Below are 17,133 nucleotides of genomic sequence, written 5' to 3' on the forward strand. Positions count from 1 at the left end.
ATTTGATTTTTTTTTTCTGTTTTAAATATCACAGAATAATTTTGATGTGTATCTTTTAAATGTACTTAAAATGTGTATTCTTGAAAGAGCAGAGTTCTATTTGTCCTGATTCTTTTCTGTGCTTCAGACAGCAGATTTTGCCAGGTCAGTGTCTGCTGCAAGAATACTTACTTGATGTTAGTACGATTTTCTGTAAACAGAAGTTTTATCAAAGAGGTATTCAACAAATCACTGCATTCTGCTTTTAACCAGTGTGTGCTGGCCCACCCAGGGGATGTCATCTGCAAGGCAGAAAGAGAGGATTTCTAAGTGAAGGATTGCTCTGGAGAACCCTGCCCTGAAGAAGCTGTGCAGCAATGGGCATCCTCACCTATGCTTGTTTTGAACTACAGTTACTATGTTTCTTAACATTTCACTGGATGGGACTTTGAGGGAAATTAGTTGCAGGGGTTCTAGTAGCTCTTTTTAAAATACTTATCACTATTTCTGTTCTATTTTTTGTTTCCAGTTACAAGAAAACACACGAGACCCTGAGTCACGCGGGGCAAAAGGCAACAGCAGCTATCAGCAATGTAGGAACAGCTATCAGCAAGAAGTTTGGAGATATGAGGTATCAGCATCTGCTGCTTCTCTGGTCTTATTTAGAGGACTAATTGTATAAATCATTTGTCAGCTCTTCCTTCTACATTAGTGTTTAAAAGGTTCCAGTAATTTGTAGTTAGAGTATTTAATAACACTCATGTTTTTAACTGAAAAAAAGGCATAAGGATGACCAAAGATAGAATTTTTACATGAGTCTCTTTCATTTTTTTTAAAAGTACACTCAGAAATCCTTTTGCAAAAACTTTGCAAATTCAATGAAATGTATAAGTAAAATGGAACAAAAAGTTGCTGTTAGAACTTTATTAACCAAATTTTATTCATATGTGGATGCTGGAAAAAAATATAATCTGAAGAAAAGAAGCTTACCTAGGAGCTGTTTGTGATAAGACAAAAGTATTTCAGGCTATTTTTAATAGTTTTTTTTTTCACAAGATGTACTGCAAAGTTTTGTTCTGCATAAAAATGTTCTGTTCTGTATAAAAATGGATATGATGGAAGTAAATGGAGTTGAGGTTAGTAGAACTGTCACTTAAAGGCAAGTTCAGTGTCAGGCTTTTTATGTTGATGTTGGTAAAGTGTTGGTCCTAAAGTTCCTCAGTATGAGAGCAGAAATTGTATACTGTAAACCATCATTCCAGTTTTCATGAAGTAATAGGATCACAGAACTTGAGTGTTTGAAGGAGTTGATTTTCTTGTGATAAAATAAATGAGCATGGATAATTCTACAATATACTGTTTGACCTGCAGAATTAGGGTCTCATTTATTAATGGTGCATATTATCTCATTGGTATGTACCAAATTTTGTTATTTTGCAACATATGAGGTAACCATATCCTAAAATCTGTGTGTGCTGCAAATGACAGAAGCTTAGTTCATGGCAGCTAAAATGGTTTTTTCCCCTCTGTATTTTTATCCTGGATCTTAAATCTTTAGAATCCCCCCTTAATACCTACCTTTTTACATACAGCTTAATAAATCCTCTAGAGAAGTACTAATGTTTTTGTAGATGAAACTAAAAAAAGAAAATCTTCGTTACCGTATCATCTGCTTTACAGTCTTTTTCCATGCTGTAGTTCAAATTGGAAAGTTAGTCAGTGACTTGCAACCAGGGTATGAACATAACTAAGGATTTTTGACTTGATACAGTTAAACATTCATGAGTAGTATATGCTATCAAAAGATAGAAGAATAAGCAGGCATGTAAGTATATTTTCTTAGTATATTTATTTAGTGTTCAGAAATCTAAAAGCTGAAAACTTTCTAAAACATAAATTTGAGGCTTCATTTAAAAGTTTCTCGAGGGTTTTTTTTCATGAATTTATCAGTATCTAGAATTTATTTTAACTTATATGAGCTTTTGAAATTCGTAACACCTCATGTCTCCCTAGATAGATAGAAATGTATGTGGTAAAGTCTGTGGTTTATTTGTTCATTCATTCATTCCCTACTTGGAGTCTCCCTGGTCTTTCCTTTGGTGCCTTCTGGCTCTTCCGTTATGAGAAACAGTGAGTGAGTTCTTCTGGCCTTCATTTCACTCATTATTTCTTGTGGGTTTATTGTATTTCACTTCAGTTCCCTCTCTCCAGGCTCCAGTTGGATGAGTCACATTCACAATCCTTTTTGTTACTTTTGTTAATTCTTTCTGCCTTTCCCTGCATTTATAGTTGTATTCTGTATTTTTGAGAAATGTGTAAGATGTGTGTGATGCATGTGGCACCAACATATCCCCTGTTTCATTTTATGTTCTTTCTTAACACTTCCACTTGTAAAAAAGACAAGCCCACAGCTCAGCAAACAGGTCTGGTTGCTGTTTCCATGCTTTGGAACCTACAGCAGTGACCAAAGAGATTCTATGTGAATAACTTGAGTGCTGGCTCTGGATTATAGAGGGAAGGATGACTTAATGGTTCAGGATTTCTCAGGTCCTATTACTTGTGCTTTGCACATGGTGTGAGATCAACTGCAAAGGCAGAAATGTCTTCACTGAAATACAGCATGTTCATCCTTTAATATTACTGTTAACAAATGCCTTTGTCTTACCGATCAGCATCAGCCCTGACGCTCAGGGCAGTCATTCTTCTGCCATGGCAGATGGGAGGTGTTTATCCCATTAGCCCTTCAGCCAAGGGCTCAAAGCAGAGGCTGTGTCCAAAAGCATTTTGATTAACCAAAAAGTGGATTTCTAGTAGCTTCCTTTGATTGAAATTATTACTCTGAACCTGGCTGGGAATTTTTCAGGAAAATATGAACTACCAGTGCTGCCTTTTTTGGTGGATACTTGCTGTTTTCAGTTAAGTTCTCAGTTAGGAGAGTTTTCTTGACACTTGATGATGAAGCAGCGAGCAGTCTAGCCAGCTTCCCATAGTTATAGAGAGAGTGGAGTGACTTGGACCTTCTTCATCTGCTGTACATCCTAAATATGGAGCGATGATCAGCATGCTTCCCTCAGCAACAAAGCTGGCCTAAATTCCTGGCTGAGCTTGGCCAGGTATAGTTCTGTGTGGGGTCATGTTGCAAACCTTATCACTTAAATAACCTGATTATTAAAAATCTTCCGCCTCCCTTTCCCCCTGCCTATTTGGGGGAGTAAATTGTAAAGAGGCGGGAATTTTCTGTGTCATTGTTGGCTTGCTTCATTTGCTAATCCAAATAATTTTATTTCAGTCATCTAGTGTGTGGATTATCACCACCCCCTCCCATAATGCCATTTTAAACAAACATCAGACTCTAGCTTAATTCTCTTGGTTAGGCATTAAGGCTGATAGTCACCAATGACATCCAGATGCAAATCCCTGTTCTGCTTTCACTCAGACCAGACACTTGAAATTGATTTCTAAAATCCAGATGTCATCATAATTCCCAGTATGTTCAGCAGCCTTACCCCCTGCCTGTGGTGATGGTGATTTTGAAAGGGTTTGTTGACAGACTGACTAAATACTGAAACCTGCCTTCTTTATGAAATAAAATCCTGTTTTCTGTGTTGCCTGCTATGTCAACTGTACAGAGCGCTACGTGAAACAAGTATTTCCATTCTGAAGTTGTTGGGTCTTAATTTTCATCTTCTTTTATCTCTAAAAATATTAGTAGAATATCATAAAAGAACAACAGGCCAGATAGACTCCTCTAGATGTGCTATATTGCTATGTTAGTATTCAAGAAGATAAAATCTATAAGAAAAATAACAAAATTCTGTGTGTCTGAAAGAACAGATGCCACCCTTTGGGGACCAAGTGCTTTTCTTGCAGCTGCTGTGCTTCTCTTTCATCCCCACCCCATCTTTCCAGTGTTGCAACTCTCTAATTAATTTTGTGCATGAATAATCACCAGCATTTTACATTTTCTGAATTTTGTATTAATAATAGTGCTTGTAAGGTCTCTTTACAGTCATAATGCATCTGATTTAATATTGTGTTTCTAGAAATACAAGAAATGCATAGAAAGCCAATGTACAGATACTTCTACTTTAGGATACAAACCAGACTCTAGCAATATAGCTAAGATAATAGATTCTTTATTAATAGGTCTTTAATAGGTGATCAATTATATGCCATCAAGGTTTTCTTTTTTTGCTCCTCCACCTTCAGCTCACATTGTCTGTTTTAATATTTCTCTGGTGTGGAAAGTTAAGAGGAAAGGGATAGTCCCAGGTCACTCACAGGGAATTGATCAGAGGCTCAGATCTCTCTCGGTGTTAGAGATTGCATTGATATTTAAATGTGGCTCTTGCTAAGAACAGCACAGATATGATAGAGTTCCGAATCTGTATCCCTTTCTCCTTTTCGAAAATATTCAAACTCTAAAGTTTGAATATTTTGATGCTATACTGCTGGACTACTCTGCAGCTGTCTGTATGTTTCTTCCCTGCTGATGACCTTTTTAGAAACAAGTTGTGATACCAAGTGAGAGACTTTCTGGATTTTGAGTTGCTTTAAAAAAAAATAAAAAGAGAGGAAGAAAAAGTCAAGTTCTAATACTACACTACTATATGCTCACTACCACATACATTGCTGATAGTATTTAAAGATTAAGCTAACAAAGGCATGCATGCAAATGAGGAAGTAAGCAGTTACATTTTGTATAGCTCCTTCATTCAGCTGTCTGGTACATTTTCTTTAATTACATGATTACACAGACCCCTTTCAAATTCAGTGCCTGGGATGAGCCAGCTCTCAAGATGAATAAAGGTAATTTAATGCCTCCTTCCTGCCTGGAGTTTCAAGGCACATTGGAAAGACACAAAACACTGTGGGGAGGGACAGCCTGGGGGCAGGACTGTGGCAGTTGAATGTGCCCCTCAAAGATCATCACAGAAGGTATAGGAGGCACCAGAGGGGTGGAGGAAGGCAAAGTTAATTTCTCTCCAAAGGGGCAAGGGAAGTTCTGGGAACTACAAAGCAGATACTGGAGGAATGCATTAACCTGTTATTTTCTAAGCATCTAGAAGATAGCACGGTGGCAAAAACATAAAAGGGTTTGTCAAGAACAATTATCTTGAACTGACAGCACCTGTCACAGAGGATAGATGGAAGGTAGGAGATGTGATAGAGCTTAATTTAGATAAGGCTGTCTGTACTGTTTTTGTAGAACTAGGGAAATAATATCTTAGGCTTTATTGCTTTAACAGGAAGAGGGAATAGGGAACTGAAAATTGTATCCAAAGGATATGTCTCAGTAGCTGACCATAATGTAGGATTTTGCAGGCATCTGTCCTGAGTCTATTACTCCTCAGCATTTTCATTGCTGGGTTAGATGAAGCTGCCAGGATGGCATCACTTAGAATTCTAATATGACTGCAGTGGCAGGGTATGCAAGCACTTTAGGCACCAGAATTAGAAATCTATATTATTTTAAATGATAAAATAAAATGCAGTGTGGGAAAGTGTAGCATGCTTTATTGACAAATGGGAAAAAAATTCAAAAGCAGAGATGGGGAGCACTGATCAGGCAGCTCAGCAGAGAAGGGCTAGCAATTCTAATCTCATGGCTCACAAGTGCAGCTGAACAGTGGTTATTTCTGAAGGCTATGAAATCTCAGTCATTTAAAGTTTTTAGAAGCAGGTGGGGCCAAAATCTTTTGGTGATGGTTCAGGTATGATTCATCTGCTTTACCACTTTGGGAGTTGACTTTTGCTATGCCTTACTGTTGTACCTTTTGGGGATTTTCTTGTTGTTTGTGGTCATGGAGTTTTTGCACAGCCTTTTAGAATTTCTGTGATTTAGCTATGTTCTGGGCACTTCAAACTGCTATCATATCTGAATTCCTTCAAATGCTGTAGCTGTCATGCCTGAAACTACCATCCTCAAACCTTTCTGTCTTTTGATACCCCTATAAAGGAAATAGCAATACTACCTTGCTTCAGAATGTAATTTCATAAGCATTTATTTGCTGATGGGTGAGGAAGTTGTTTTCTCTCACTTCCATGAACATTTGTTCCTTAATTTGTGCTGGCTTTTGCAGGTCTGCAGTAACAGAGATTTCTTTATCAAAATATCTGTGCAAGTATCTCCATGCTGGCATGGAGAAAGGGGTGGCTGTTACTGGAGCCAGCAGGTAGTAAAATGAGGGCAAAAGTATTATTTAAAAGCAGCAGTATACACGATGATGTGTATAACCTTGTAAATAAACCTGAAGAAATCAATGCTTTTCATTGGAGCAAAGTATGAACATTGCACAGTAAATAATGTATCACACCACACATTGAGAAAGGATGTGAAAAAGAAGTATTTGAAAAGATATTCATTAAGTGTGCACCACCTCTCTAGCTCACTGCATGAGGCAGGTGTTCCCTTGAAGTGGTCTCTAATTAAAGTAACATCAGTAACACAGATGAAGGAGAGGCTTGTCTGCCTCATCATTTCTCAACTTTGGAACATTAATGACATCCTTTGAATATAGCATATCAATGTGTCTCTCCCAGTTCCGCCTTAATTAAGTTTCCTCTGAGATGGAACTCAAAGTGTTTCAAGAATTGTTTTCAAAAAGGAACAATTATTTTAGAAAATGTCATTTTAGGAATTAAAAACTCCTTATTTTTTCCATGGCCTTTTTTAACTGGGAGATGATTAGGGAATTCAGAGGGGGGAAAAAACCCCATTTGCTCTTATATACATGTAAAATTCCAGTTCACCTATACTTTTTAATGATACTAAGGGAGGCTATGAGGAGGGAAACCAGTTAGCATTGTTTAAATCTGTTCTAATGAAGAGAACACAAAATTTAGTAGACAAAACTGTCTTTCAATGAATACAGAATAGGTGACTGCATAGTGAAGGACTGTGAAAAATTTTGCTTTGGAGGGATCTGAGCTGATCCACATTCTACTGTGAATTCCAGCATAAAGATCTGAATGAAAATTATTTTATTTTTCTCCTTGGGCAGTTCAACATGCTACACAGATATTTATGTCTATTTTTGTTACCTTTTCATAATATTTTTAACTCTTGCTTTTCTTTCCTTCTGCATCCACCACAGATCGCATTCAATTGGGTAAGACACATTATTCTCCTTGAACAGTGCCTCTGTATTTGACAGGATTTGTTTTGTGGACTGTAATGCAGTAACCTCTTTCCTTTCAGCATCACTATATAGAAAAAAGCATATGCTACTTAAACTGTTATGCCTCATTTTTACAGCATGTTGAGTGTAACAAGAAGAGGATTGGACTAAGTGTTTGCCTTGAGTAGATTAGTCTCAAATTCAAATAATGAATGCATTCAAAAGATGTTGGTCTTGGGAAAACCTGCTTATATATAATCCCATTCTCTCAACCATATTCTTTCTGTCAGATTTGAACATGAACAACAAACAGTAAAAATTCTATTCAGCTGAGTTTTGTAAAGATTATGTGAAGTATTTAATTACCTCCTCTTCAATAGAGCAAAAGTATCTTAGTCATGATTCTTTAAAAGTCTTGAGTCTTGGGAAAATTTTTGAGTTCTGAAGATGATAAAAGAGCTCTTTATATATATAGTTTGCGTTTATTGATTCTGAAAAGCACTTGAATATATGATGAGTTAGAAAACAATTTTATATGTCTCAAAGATTGTATAAGCAGTCTGGCTCTATGGCAGTTCACCCTGAAGAGAGGCTGAACAGCCCTGAATGCCTTGCCAGTCCCTCTGGCCTTGTGGTATCTTCAGTGCACTGAAAAGCTCAAGAGCATTTTTTCTATTCAGCTAAGCTATCCTAACAAGGACTCTAACTTCACTGAGTAAATTTCAAAGTACAGCATAGATTTACCTTCTTAACTCACTCTGACATGAAACTAAAATGTAATATTTACCAACCTCTGTCATGAAGGATCTCTTCTCTGCAATGATCACTATTACAGACATGTATGTCTTTAAAATAAGCTTAATGTTTCAGGCTTGTACTAAAAGATGATTTAGCACTATTTCTATAACTTGCATACTTACCTCTTTAGAGAACTTAAAATATGAACTCAAAAAAATTAACAATATTTGGATTGTCTGTCATGTGCCTTCTCTCAGCTGTGTGAATTTTATTTTCTGACTTAAACCTTTGTATTTGGAACGTGTTACTATTAGAAGAGTAGCAGTCTATGCTGAAATACTTCCAAACTCTATTTTTTGCCTATTTGTTGTGGGTTGCACAACTAAAAGGGCAAGGATGCTTGCTTAATTTAATGAGGATTGTTAAAGATTTGCTGCACTTGTGAAATGTTTGGGCTAATCTTTCATATGTCTTAAAAATTATTTGAAAAATTGTACATGAAACATTAGCATTGTCTGCTGTCAGCTCTTGTGTATCTGATCTTAGCAGAAGCCTTAAAATATATACAATAACAAACAATTTGTATTATATCTCACTAGTCCACCTGCTTGCCAAATAGCTCTTCCCTCCCTTCCCCACCCCCATTTCTGAATCTTTAATCTGGAAAAACAAATCTGTATATAGACTCAGTGCTGCTCTGATTTTGTGTAGTTTAAAACAAACACGTGTGCTGTTAATATGAGAGTTTTCATTTTTTAATGCTATAATCATGCTTTGGTTGCAGCCAAGTGTTGGTAATCCTTACTGTAAAGCTCTCCCTGTTCCCAGTCAGACCAGGCTGCAGCTGTCAGTCAACACGGAAAGTAGCAATGCAGGGATTTTTGGTAAAAGGCACACTCTTGTATCACACACTTTACTTAAGGCGCTCAGATCTAAATGTGCTTATGGAAAGTTCTTATGCTTCAAATAAAGACTCTTATTTGGACCAAGCTTGATGCTTCCCAGCAGCAGGGAACAGGTGATGTGAAAGCAGAGTTGGTGTCTCCGGTGGGAGAATTTGGCTCATGTAAGTCAAGCAGTCAGTTTGGGTGGATCTGCAAGTCTAAAGGTGTGCAGCATGATTTGGGGATCTTTGAGTAATGCAGAGGTGTCATCCTCTGCTTGCAGCCTTCCAATACTCCTGTTGCTGGGAAGTCTGAGAAGGGAAGTTTCACAAGGAGAGCTGGACAAGAGCTGTGGAAAATAGGGAAAATAGCTCCGTACCTTTGGTAAAGTTGAGGAGTGAAGGAGGAAGTGAAATTTCCTGGAGAGGTGCAGAGAAGTGAGAGTGCTGCCTCTCTGATTGAAGAAGCCTCTTGTTCAGGAAACCAGTTGTGCAGGAGATTGGGAGTCAGCTGAACCAGCTCTACTGATGTGCACAAACCTGGGGTGTATCCCTCCTGCCCAGCACAGAGCTTGTCCTCTGTCACTGTGGGACAGAGGTGGCTCCCTGTGCCACTCTCACGTGTCTCTGGAGATAGCCAGGGTCTGCACCATTTAAATGGATCTTGCCAGGAGCTGTTTTGCATCCTTCTTTTGAGCCCCATTGCTGGTCAGTTGACATGAGAATGTGGTGGTAAGATCTTTAGTGCTGAGAGTAAGCTAGAGTTGGACAAGCCCTTGCCATCAGGAGAAGAAAAATACCAGCACTCTTGAAAATATGTGTATGTACATTTAAAGCTAAGTTTAAAAAATACATTATAATCATAATGGAAATCAGATTTTACAGCTTTCTTTTCTTATGTTTTGCTTTCATCCCACAGCTATTCTATTCGCCATTCCATAAGCATGCCTGCAATGAGGTAATGTGCTACCCACATTCTATTTGCTATGGTGATGTTCAACAGAGTAATGAGGGGGGATTTGCATACTTTGATCCCGATCCTGCAGTTTTTAGTTGGATGAGGAGTCTCACTTCAATCAATTAAGGTTATTCATGTAGATGAGGGCTGCAGGACAAGCTAGCTGTGGGGCTTTTTTAAAAATTTTAATTGTATTAACTGCTTAATCTCTTGTACAAGCCTTTGAGTAAATGAAGCAGTTTTGAGATGTATTTGGGTTGTTATAAGGTTTGTTTTACTGAATCTGAAATTCAGTTGTTTTGCTGTCTCTAGAACATGATCCAAAGCCCATTAACGTCAGAGATGCTTTCCACTCCAACAGGCTTTGGATCATGCTCCTATGGAGGGATTTTACATGAGTGCTTTCATATTTTAATGGCTATAATCACGCTTTACTTGACTGCAGCCAAATATTGACGTCTGTTCAAGTAAAGCTCTGACTGTTTTCAATGAAATTAGTATTCAGCTTTCTTTTTACTCCCTTGGCCTCTAAATGCATGACTGTCCCCACTCTGTGCAAAGCATGCATGAAAAACAAACTCACAACTAAATGATGGATTAATTCAACTTCAGCAGGTGGGTTCTTTAAGGCAAGCATTCATGGATATGACCTGTGGATCAAATATAAGTTATAAAACTCAGCTGCTCTCTCCTTTTGACCCTTCTTGCCCTATGAAAACATTTGTCATCTAAATAACAGAAACTGAATTTGCATAATTTTTTCAACTGGCTTCTATTTGCCCTTCCTTTAAATTGGGGTCGTTTTAACTCAGCCTGATGAGGGATATGATATAAATGTATTTGCAGAACATGACACTGGACAACAGTGCCTGAGCTTCAGAGTATTCACTAATTATGAAGCATAATGTATGCTGTAAATGAGCTCTCAGGTGCCAAGCAAGGAGCAGAGAACCAGAAGATCCCCTTCACCCACTGTAGACTTGTCCAAGTCTCCTTTGTGCAGGCTGAACACAGAGAAAAGCTTCAGTTAGTCAGAGAGGCACCTTAGGAACAGTCTTTCTAAAGTCTTTGTCTTTGAAAGCAGCAGTCACAAAATCAACGGTGGGGAAGGGAGGGGCAGGATTCCTCATAGGTATTTGGGACCCACTTCCCATGTGGTGCTAATCTCCTTCTTCCCAGCCTTAAGACATTAGACTTGGCATCTTTTTAATAATGCAGGTTATTAATTTGCTCATCAGCTGAAAAAGATGTTCATTTCTTTAAAGCAACAATATAAATGGATAAAAGCCATAGAAAAGCACCATTACAGGCAGCATTGTCTGGTTGCTCTGAGAACATGACAAATGTTTCATAGAGTAGGCAGGCCAGTTATCATTTGGTTTCAATTACTAGGCAGGTTCTACTTTTGAAAATTTGTAGCTAAAAAATGCTCATCCAATTACCATAATTGGATTTGACTGACAGAGCACAAGAGAGTGTTCATAGCCCTGTGCAGCCAGCCAGCCTTCATTCTGTGCTGCCAGTGCTGCCTGGTAAGAGCTGATCAAATTGTGGAGTTATCCCATGGTGTTGGCAACTGACTCTTTTTCCTTCCTTCAATATGTTTTTTTCTCCTAGGAATTCTCCAACTTTCAAATCGTTTGAGGAGAAGGTTGAAACCACTGTCACAAGCCTTAAGGTAAAAGTTAGGGGCAGAGTTTGCAGGCCTGTGTGTGTTAAAGTGTGACAACTTAGTTGTCCCTATTGTTTGTACAGAAGACTAATTAAATTTGTTGTTCCATCAAGAATTTTGTGGTAGTGCAAGAGCACTAATGGAAGATAAAGGCAATATACAAAGATATGGTTTTCCTTTGCTTTGTTGCTAAGAAATTATTTCTGATGCCTGCCAAAGTAAGCAAGTGGTCTCAGAAATGCCAGAAATAGTGGTATTAAGGAGTGTCTGTTCCCAGTCATCTCAATGTGTCATTCAGAAATAGAAAAAGGTAATTCAAACTGCACAGCTCTGAAGACCATTTCTTCTTGCAGTGATCTGCTTGAGGAGCCTGATCTCATTTTGTTGATTAAGCAAAGGTGTTCTAGAGGGGAGCATTTGTCATACCAGCTCAGCCTGTTGTGTTCAGAGTGCTCTTAGTTCATCCTTTAAGAAATCTGTAATTAAGCAGGACAATACATTAAATTTTGAGTCTGAAATAATCTTCCACATCTCAATGAAACATTGTCTGTCTATATTGGCAAACTCAATAACATCTTCTCAAAATATTTACTTTGCATATTTTCTTTCTTTCTGTCTTTCATTTCCTTGTGTGAATGGGGAAGGAAGCTGGAGTCATGGATCTAGGGCGCCACCAGGGTAGACTGTGGACAAATGGGAATGTCTCACCATTGCTCCTCCTTTTTTCTGCCTCTGTTCCAAGGCTTGCAAGATTAGGATGACCAGGGAATGGGGTGGGGGAGATATCATGGAGTAACCCTTCAATTCTAGAGTTTTGTTGTGGTCTCAAAAAGTGGAGAACCACCCAGAGAGGCCCCTGAAAAAAGAACAGCACTAGTCTTATCATCTTTCCAACCCGCATATCAGCCACAAATCTTCAGTGATCCTACAGTGTTCTGCAGTTTGCCAAAACCAATGTTCAGGTTTCGTTACATTTAGAAGTCAAATTTCAAATTAGATTTTATTTGCTCTTGGAATTTGGACTTTGGGTTGCAGCTTTCTTGGGAGAGTATACTAGTTCATTTTCCTCTGGAAATCAAACAGGACCAGGATGCCTCATTCTTTTCAGCTTTTCTGAAAATCTGAACTCTGATAAATTAAATGTTTTATTGGACTTTCAAGCTAGGTAAGCTGCTGTGCTAGCTAAAGAAACAGGATTATGTAGGATTAACCCTTTGGAAACTTAGAACACAAAGTTCATTTAATTAAAATAATCTTCCTAATCATTCAGTGGCTGAGAGGTTGAAAAAATGTCAGCTTGTCTTTGCATTCTGCTGCAATTCTAGGATGGAGTAAGAGGTTTTGCCCTATTTTCAGGCTTGAATCAACTTGGACTGGGCATACCAGCAAGCAAAGCCACAAAAGAATGTTCTCTTACCAAGACAACCTAATCACAAGAGCTTTGTCTGTCACTTAGTCTTGATAATTTCCAAATCTTTAGCTACAGCTCTATCTTTGTTAGGTATCGTTGTTAGGGAACTTCTGTTTCAAAGATTTAGTCTTACTGATTTTTATTTTTAATACTTATTACAAATTCAGTGACCTGAAGCATTCTGGAAGTAGATACGCAAGCACATTGGATATGTTTGATTAATATATTTTGGTCTCTCCTCCCCGCCTTTCCCTGTGAAAATGCTGCTGGCAGTTTTATATACAAGTATCTAGGTAGCTAATAGTGCCTGAAGGGATTCAGGTTGCTGGGTTTGTCCTTTGGTTGCTACATTCCTTCTGCTGTCCAAAATCCCAGTATCATTTATGTATTTTGTGAGCAGCTGTGTTGCCATCTCACATATGGGCCACTCAGCAAATGAATCAGTTCATTTTAGTATCCATCTCTTATCCACCCTGCATAGAATTGGAATAAAAACAGTGAAACCACTATAAGATACTCAGGTAAACAACCACATTGAGTCTACTGCTACGGTCTAGGATCCTACCTAGGATCTACTTAGGGACTGGTTCTTTTAAACATATGAGACATGCCACTGTCAGATTTTATGATGGCAGCCTAGTTTAGAAATTGTGGAGTAGAGAAATTACTTTATTTGACTTGTTTTATAGCTGTTGTTCTAAGGAAAAACCCATTCCTATGTGTTCTCTGCCTGAACAGTTCCCTGCTCTCCTGAGGCATGGGGTACATTGGAAATGGGATTTGCTTCAGTGTGAGCAGAGGAACTCGCTGTTCTCTTTTTGCCTTATTTCAGACCAAGGTTGGTGGGACAAGCCACACAGGAGGCAGTTTTGAAGAAGTTCTCAGCTCTACAGCCCATGCCAGTGCTCAGAGCTCCCTTGCTGGCACCCGACTCCCTGAAAGTGAAGAAGAGCTTCAGTGTTAAACAACAGGTCCTCCTGAGCCCCTCATGCCTCTCTTCAGAGACTTGCCCAGACAGTGAATTTCAGCTCTCCCTCACTACACAACGTGTGCAACAAAGTTTTGTTAGCTTTGGAAAATTGCCATTCGGGCCTTGTGTTGGAGAAATGTTTCCTGTCCCTATCTCTATTTTTGATGGGCCATTTTATCACCAGATACTTTATACATCATCAAAACCACAAGCAAGTCATTGGCTATAATGCACTAAATTCTGTGTTAAGTGACTAAATAGTTTTCAGCTACGTGTAACTTCCCTCTAACAATCTCCCAGTCTCTTTCTTATTTATTTTGGTTTATTCTTTTCTATCTGTAGGTTTCTGGCTTCCCTCTCAGTGCCACATCAGACAGATGGACCTAGAGCTGTGCAAAGCAATTGCCAGCAGTAGCCCATACACCAGCTGTCTACAGTCCATACCAGGTGCCCTTTGTTCAAGAGTGTCTCTACATCAATTATTTCCTAACATAATTAAAATCACTTATGGTGACAAAAAGCTATTTCTCCTTCAGTGGTACAGTCTGACATTGTCCTACACCCGTTAGGCAGCACAGTTAAGAAGGGAAATAGACACACCTGGTTACTCATACAGAAGCAACCTATCACAGCTTCCAATTTCAGATGGTTATTTTGGCTGGAAAAGTTTCAGTTTCAAAATGTGCACCATTGCTTGCTCTCTTTGTTTTGGTAAGACTTGGCAATGAAATTAATTTGAAAATCAAGTGGAGTGGAGGGAACTTCTAATATTTTTGCCTCTATCTTCCCCTTAAAACTAAGGGAAGATATATTTATGAGCCTCTGTCAAGATACAGCCTTAAGTGAAAGAATACAAACCCGACATTTGGCTTCAGACGTGCCATAGCTTAGAGAGCCCATGCCTTCAGAGCTGCTAGTATAGACCCTGTTACCTGACCATGCACAGGATGAGTAAGACCTTCACTTTTGGTGTCAAATTTTGTTGTGCTTTGCTCCAGGATGATATTCCACCAACTGCATTATCTCTGCTCAGTCACCAAGACCCAGACGTCTTGCAGCTTTGATTCAGCATGTTTTCTGAATTGCATTCTTTTAACATTTTCCTAAGGGAAGAGCAGCACCTTTGTGACACGATCTTGCTGTGCAGTGAGCACGTGTCAGTCTGCATGTTGCGTTGCTCAGCTCACCACACCCTGAGGTGGGCACGTTAGCAGTAAACAGGATGGAAAAGACCCTGGCTAATTTGAAAATGGATGCATTTTTTGAGCATACGCCAAAGCTTCAAATCAGCATTAGTGAGTTTGACATTACAGACTGCTTAACATTTTGTGAGAAAAATGTGGCTTTAAGTGATTATTGGGGTTTTTTTGTGGCTTTTGTTAGTTTTTACAAAGGTGAAAGTCCTTTTGTAATGTTCTACTGGACATAAGTTAACCTTGGACATTTATATCATATGCCTCTTTAGTGTGATTTTTAGCATGGAAGCAAAACTAGTTTTTCTAGTATTCTTGTGACAATTTTCTAGCTTATTTTACGTGTTTTTGTGCATAACTGTGACTTTATTTAAAATGGAAGATATTGACAACTTAGTTTGTGTAAATGAAGTTCTTGATATTCTTATTAAAAATAAATTTCTCTCTTACTCTTTTACCCTTTGTGATGTTTTAATTCTGTGTTTACCAGTAGTACTGAGCAACCTCATGGAAGGTGGTTCTACACTCTGCCCTCTCAATCTCCTGCAGAATGGGGAAGCCTCCTGCCACACTGGAGGAATGGAGTGTTCCTGCTTAGGGTAGTATTTGTGCTGGGTTCGTTTCTATCAAACACCTCCCCCAGGCCACTTTTCTGGCTTGTCAAGAATGTTCTCAGTTCTGCCCTTCCATGCAGCTGTAGCTCTTTCACACTCAGCATTCAATGCAAACTAATGGAGACTATGATTTGTGCTCATCTAGGTGGAATAAAAACGCTCAGAAAAGCTCGGTGGGCCCCATTCCATCCCCCTCTGCAGTATGACAAGCTGCTGCCAAGAACGGCTAATCAGCTCAGCAAAATGCAACCTGTTCTTCCAGGGTTGCCACAGGGCATGACTGCTGTCTCAGGGGGTTCCTGAGCACACCAAGCATCTCGCATCTCCTCTGAACCAGACCAATACACTCTGCAGATTTTGTGCACTGTGCCCACTGCCACTGAGGCAAGAAGCTCCCAGCATCTCTGCACGGCCCTCTGTGCTCGAGAAAAGGCACCAGACACAGAACACTTTGTGACCTTCAGTCAGGTCCCTGAGGTTTGCATAAAGAAAACATTTCCTGAGTCATGGTGCCTGAAAATGTGCATTTGGATACATTCCCTATCTTGAAAGGGTATGACAATCTAATTTAGTTTTATGCTGCTTCATTTGACAGAGAACTCCAGGTCTCTACCCTGTAATTTGTCCAGGTGTACATTTTGCTTACTTGGTAATCACAGCACTGCCCTCATCTCCAGCTGCACACAACACAGCAGTTGGTTGTGCAGACACTGGCTTCATTATGGCATTTACCACCACTCCAGCTTTACTTCACAGTCATTCTATACTTCTACCTTCATGGCTACTTCTACTAATTTATAGTAGAACTGGTACCAGCATGTGACAGCCTGAAGAAGGGAGACAGCTTTACATAGCTGTACAGGCTTCTGCATTAGATTACACAAACTCCCAATCAGAGAATACCTGATGGGACCATTATCAATTACCTGTGAAGGAGCCAGTAAAACTGCCAGTCTGGGGTGAGGGGAAGTCAGGAATATAGACCTTATGGAAATACTGGCACCATTCCCTGATACAACACATGAACAGGCGAAAAGTTGTATGAAACAAAGAAGATATAGAGAAAATTTAATTAATGGGATTAACAGTTTTATGCACCATCACTTAAGGCTTATGCACTCCAAAGAAATCTCATCTCTAAGCTCAGTCAAGAGCTTCTGCAGATAGATGCTCACTGGTCTCATTTCTGCATAGCACCAAGTGGATATTAATCCATTTTATCGGTACTTAAATCCATACATATTTAGAAACAGACAGAACAAACCCACCTGCCCCACACAGTGCATTACATTAACAGATTAGACTGAAATCAACTAATTTTTAAATGTACCTGAATCTCACCAGTGGAGAATCTAATAACCTGCGACTGCATTAATCAGAGGGTGATTAAAAAGGAAAACCCCAACTCCAAATATACTATTTCTTTGTTCCATGACATAACCTCTGATCTGGGAGGCAACTACACTGCCTGCTCCTCTCTAAGTGGTCCTGGGATTCTCAGCAGCAAATGCACAGGATAAAAATTTGCCAGCAGAATCAGTGATGTTAGAGGAAAAAGAATAATAAGCAGAATATAAACCAAAGTATTTATTAT

At 39.0% G+C, this 17,133-nt stretch overlaps 1 protein-coding gene across 4 annotated transcripts in view; it reads left to right on the forward strand.

The window, feature by feature from the left end:
• The window catches only part of TPD52L1 (TPD52 like 1), a 29,215-nt gene extending 15,489 nt beyond the window's left edge, over nt 1–13,726 (forward strand). Inside the window, exons 3-7 of one of the 4 annotated variants that reach the window (XM_062488775.1) lie at nt 509–610; nt 7,077–7,091; nt 9,641–9,679; nt 11,297–11,357; nt 13,595–13,726. In XM_062488775.1, coding sequence (XP_062344759.1) covers nt 509–610; nt 7,077–7,091; nt 9,641–9,679; nt 11,297–11,357; nt 13,595–13,726 — 349 coding nt within the window. Of the gene's footprint in view, nt 1–508; nt 623–7,076; nt 7,092–9,631; nt 9,684–11,296; nt 11,358–13,594 lie in introns of those variants that run through there. The other 3 variants (XM_062488777.1, XM_062488776.1, XM_062488778.1) reach the window with 3 other exon arrangements.
• The last annotated feature ends 3,407 nt before the right edge of the window (nt 13,727–17,133 follow it).

This window comes from Cinclus cinclus, chromosome 3, assembly GCF_963662255.1.
Source record: "Cinclus cinclus chromosome 3, bCinCin1.1, whole genome shotgun sequence".
Classification (NCBI taxonomy): Eukaryota; Metazoa; Chordata; class Aves; order Passeriformes; family Cinclidae; genus Cinclus; species Cinclus cinclus.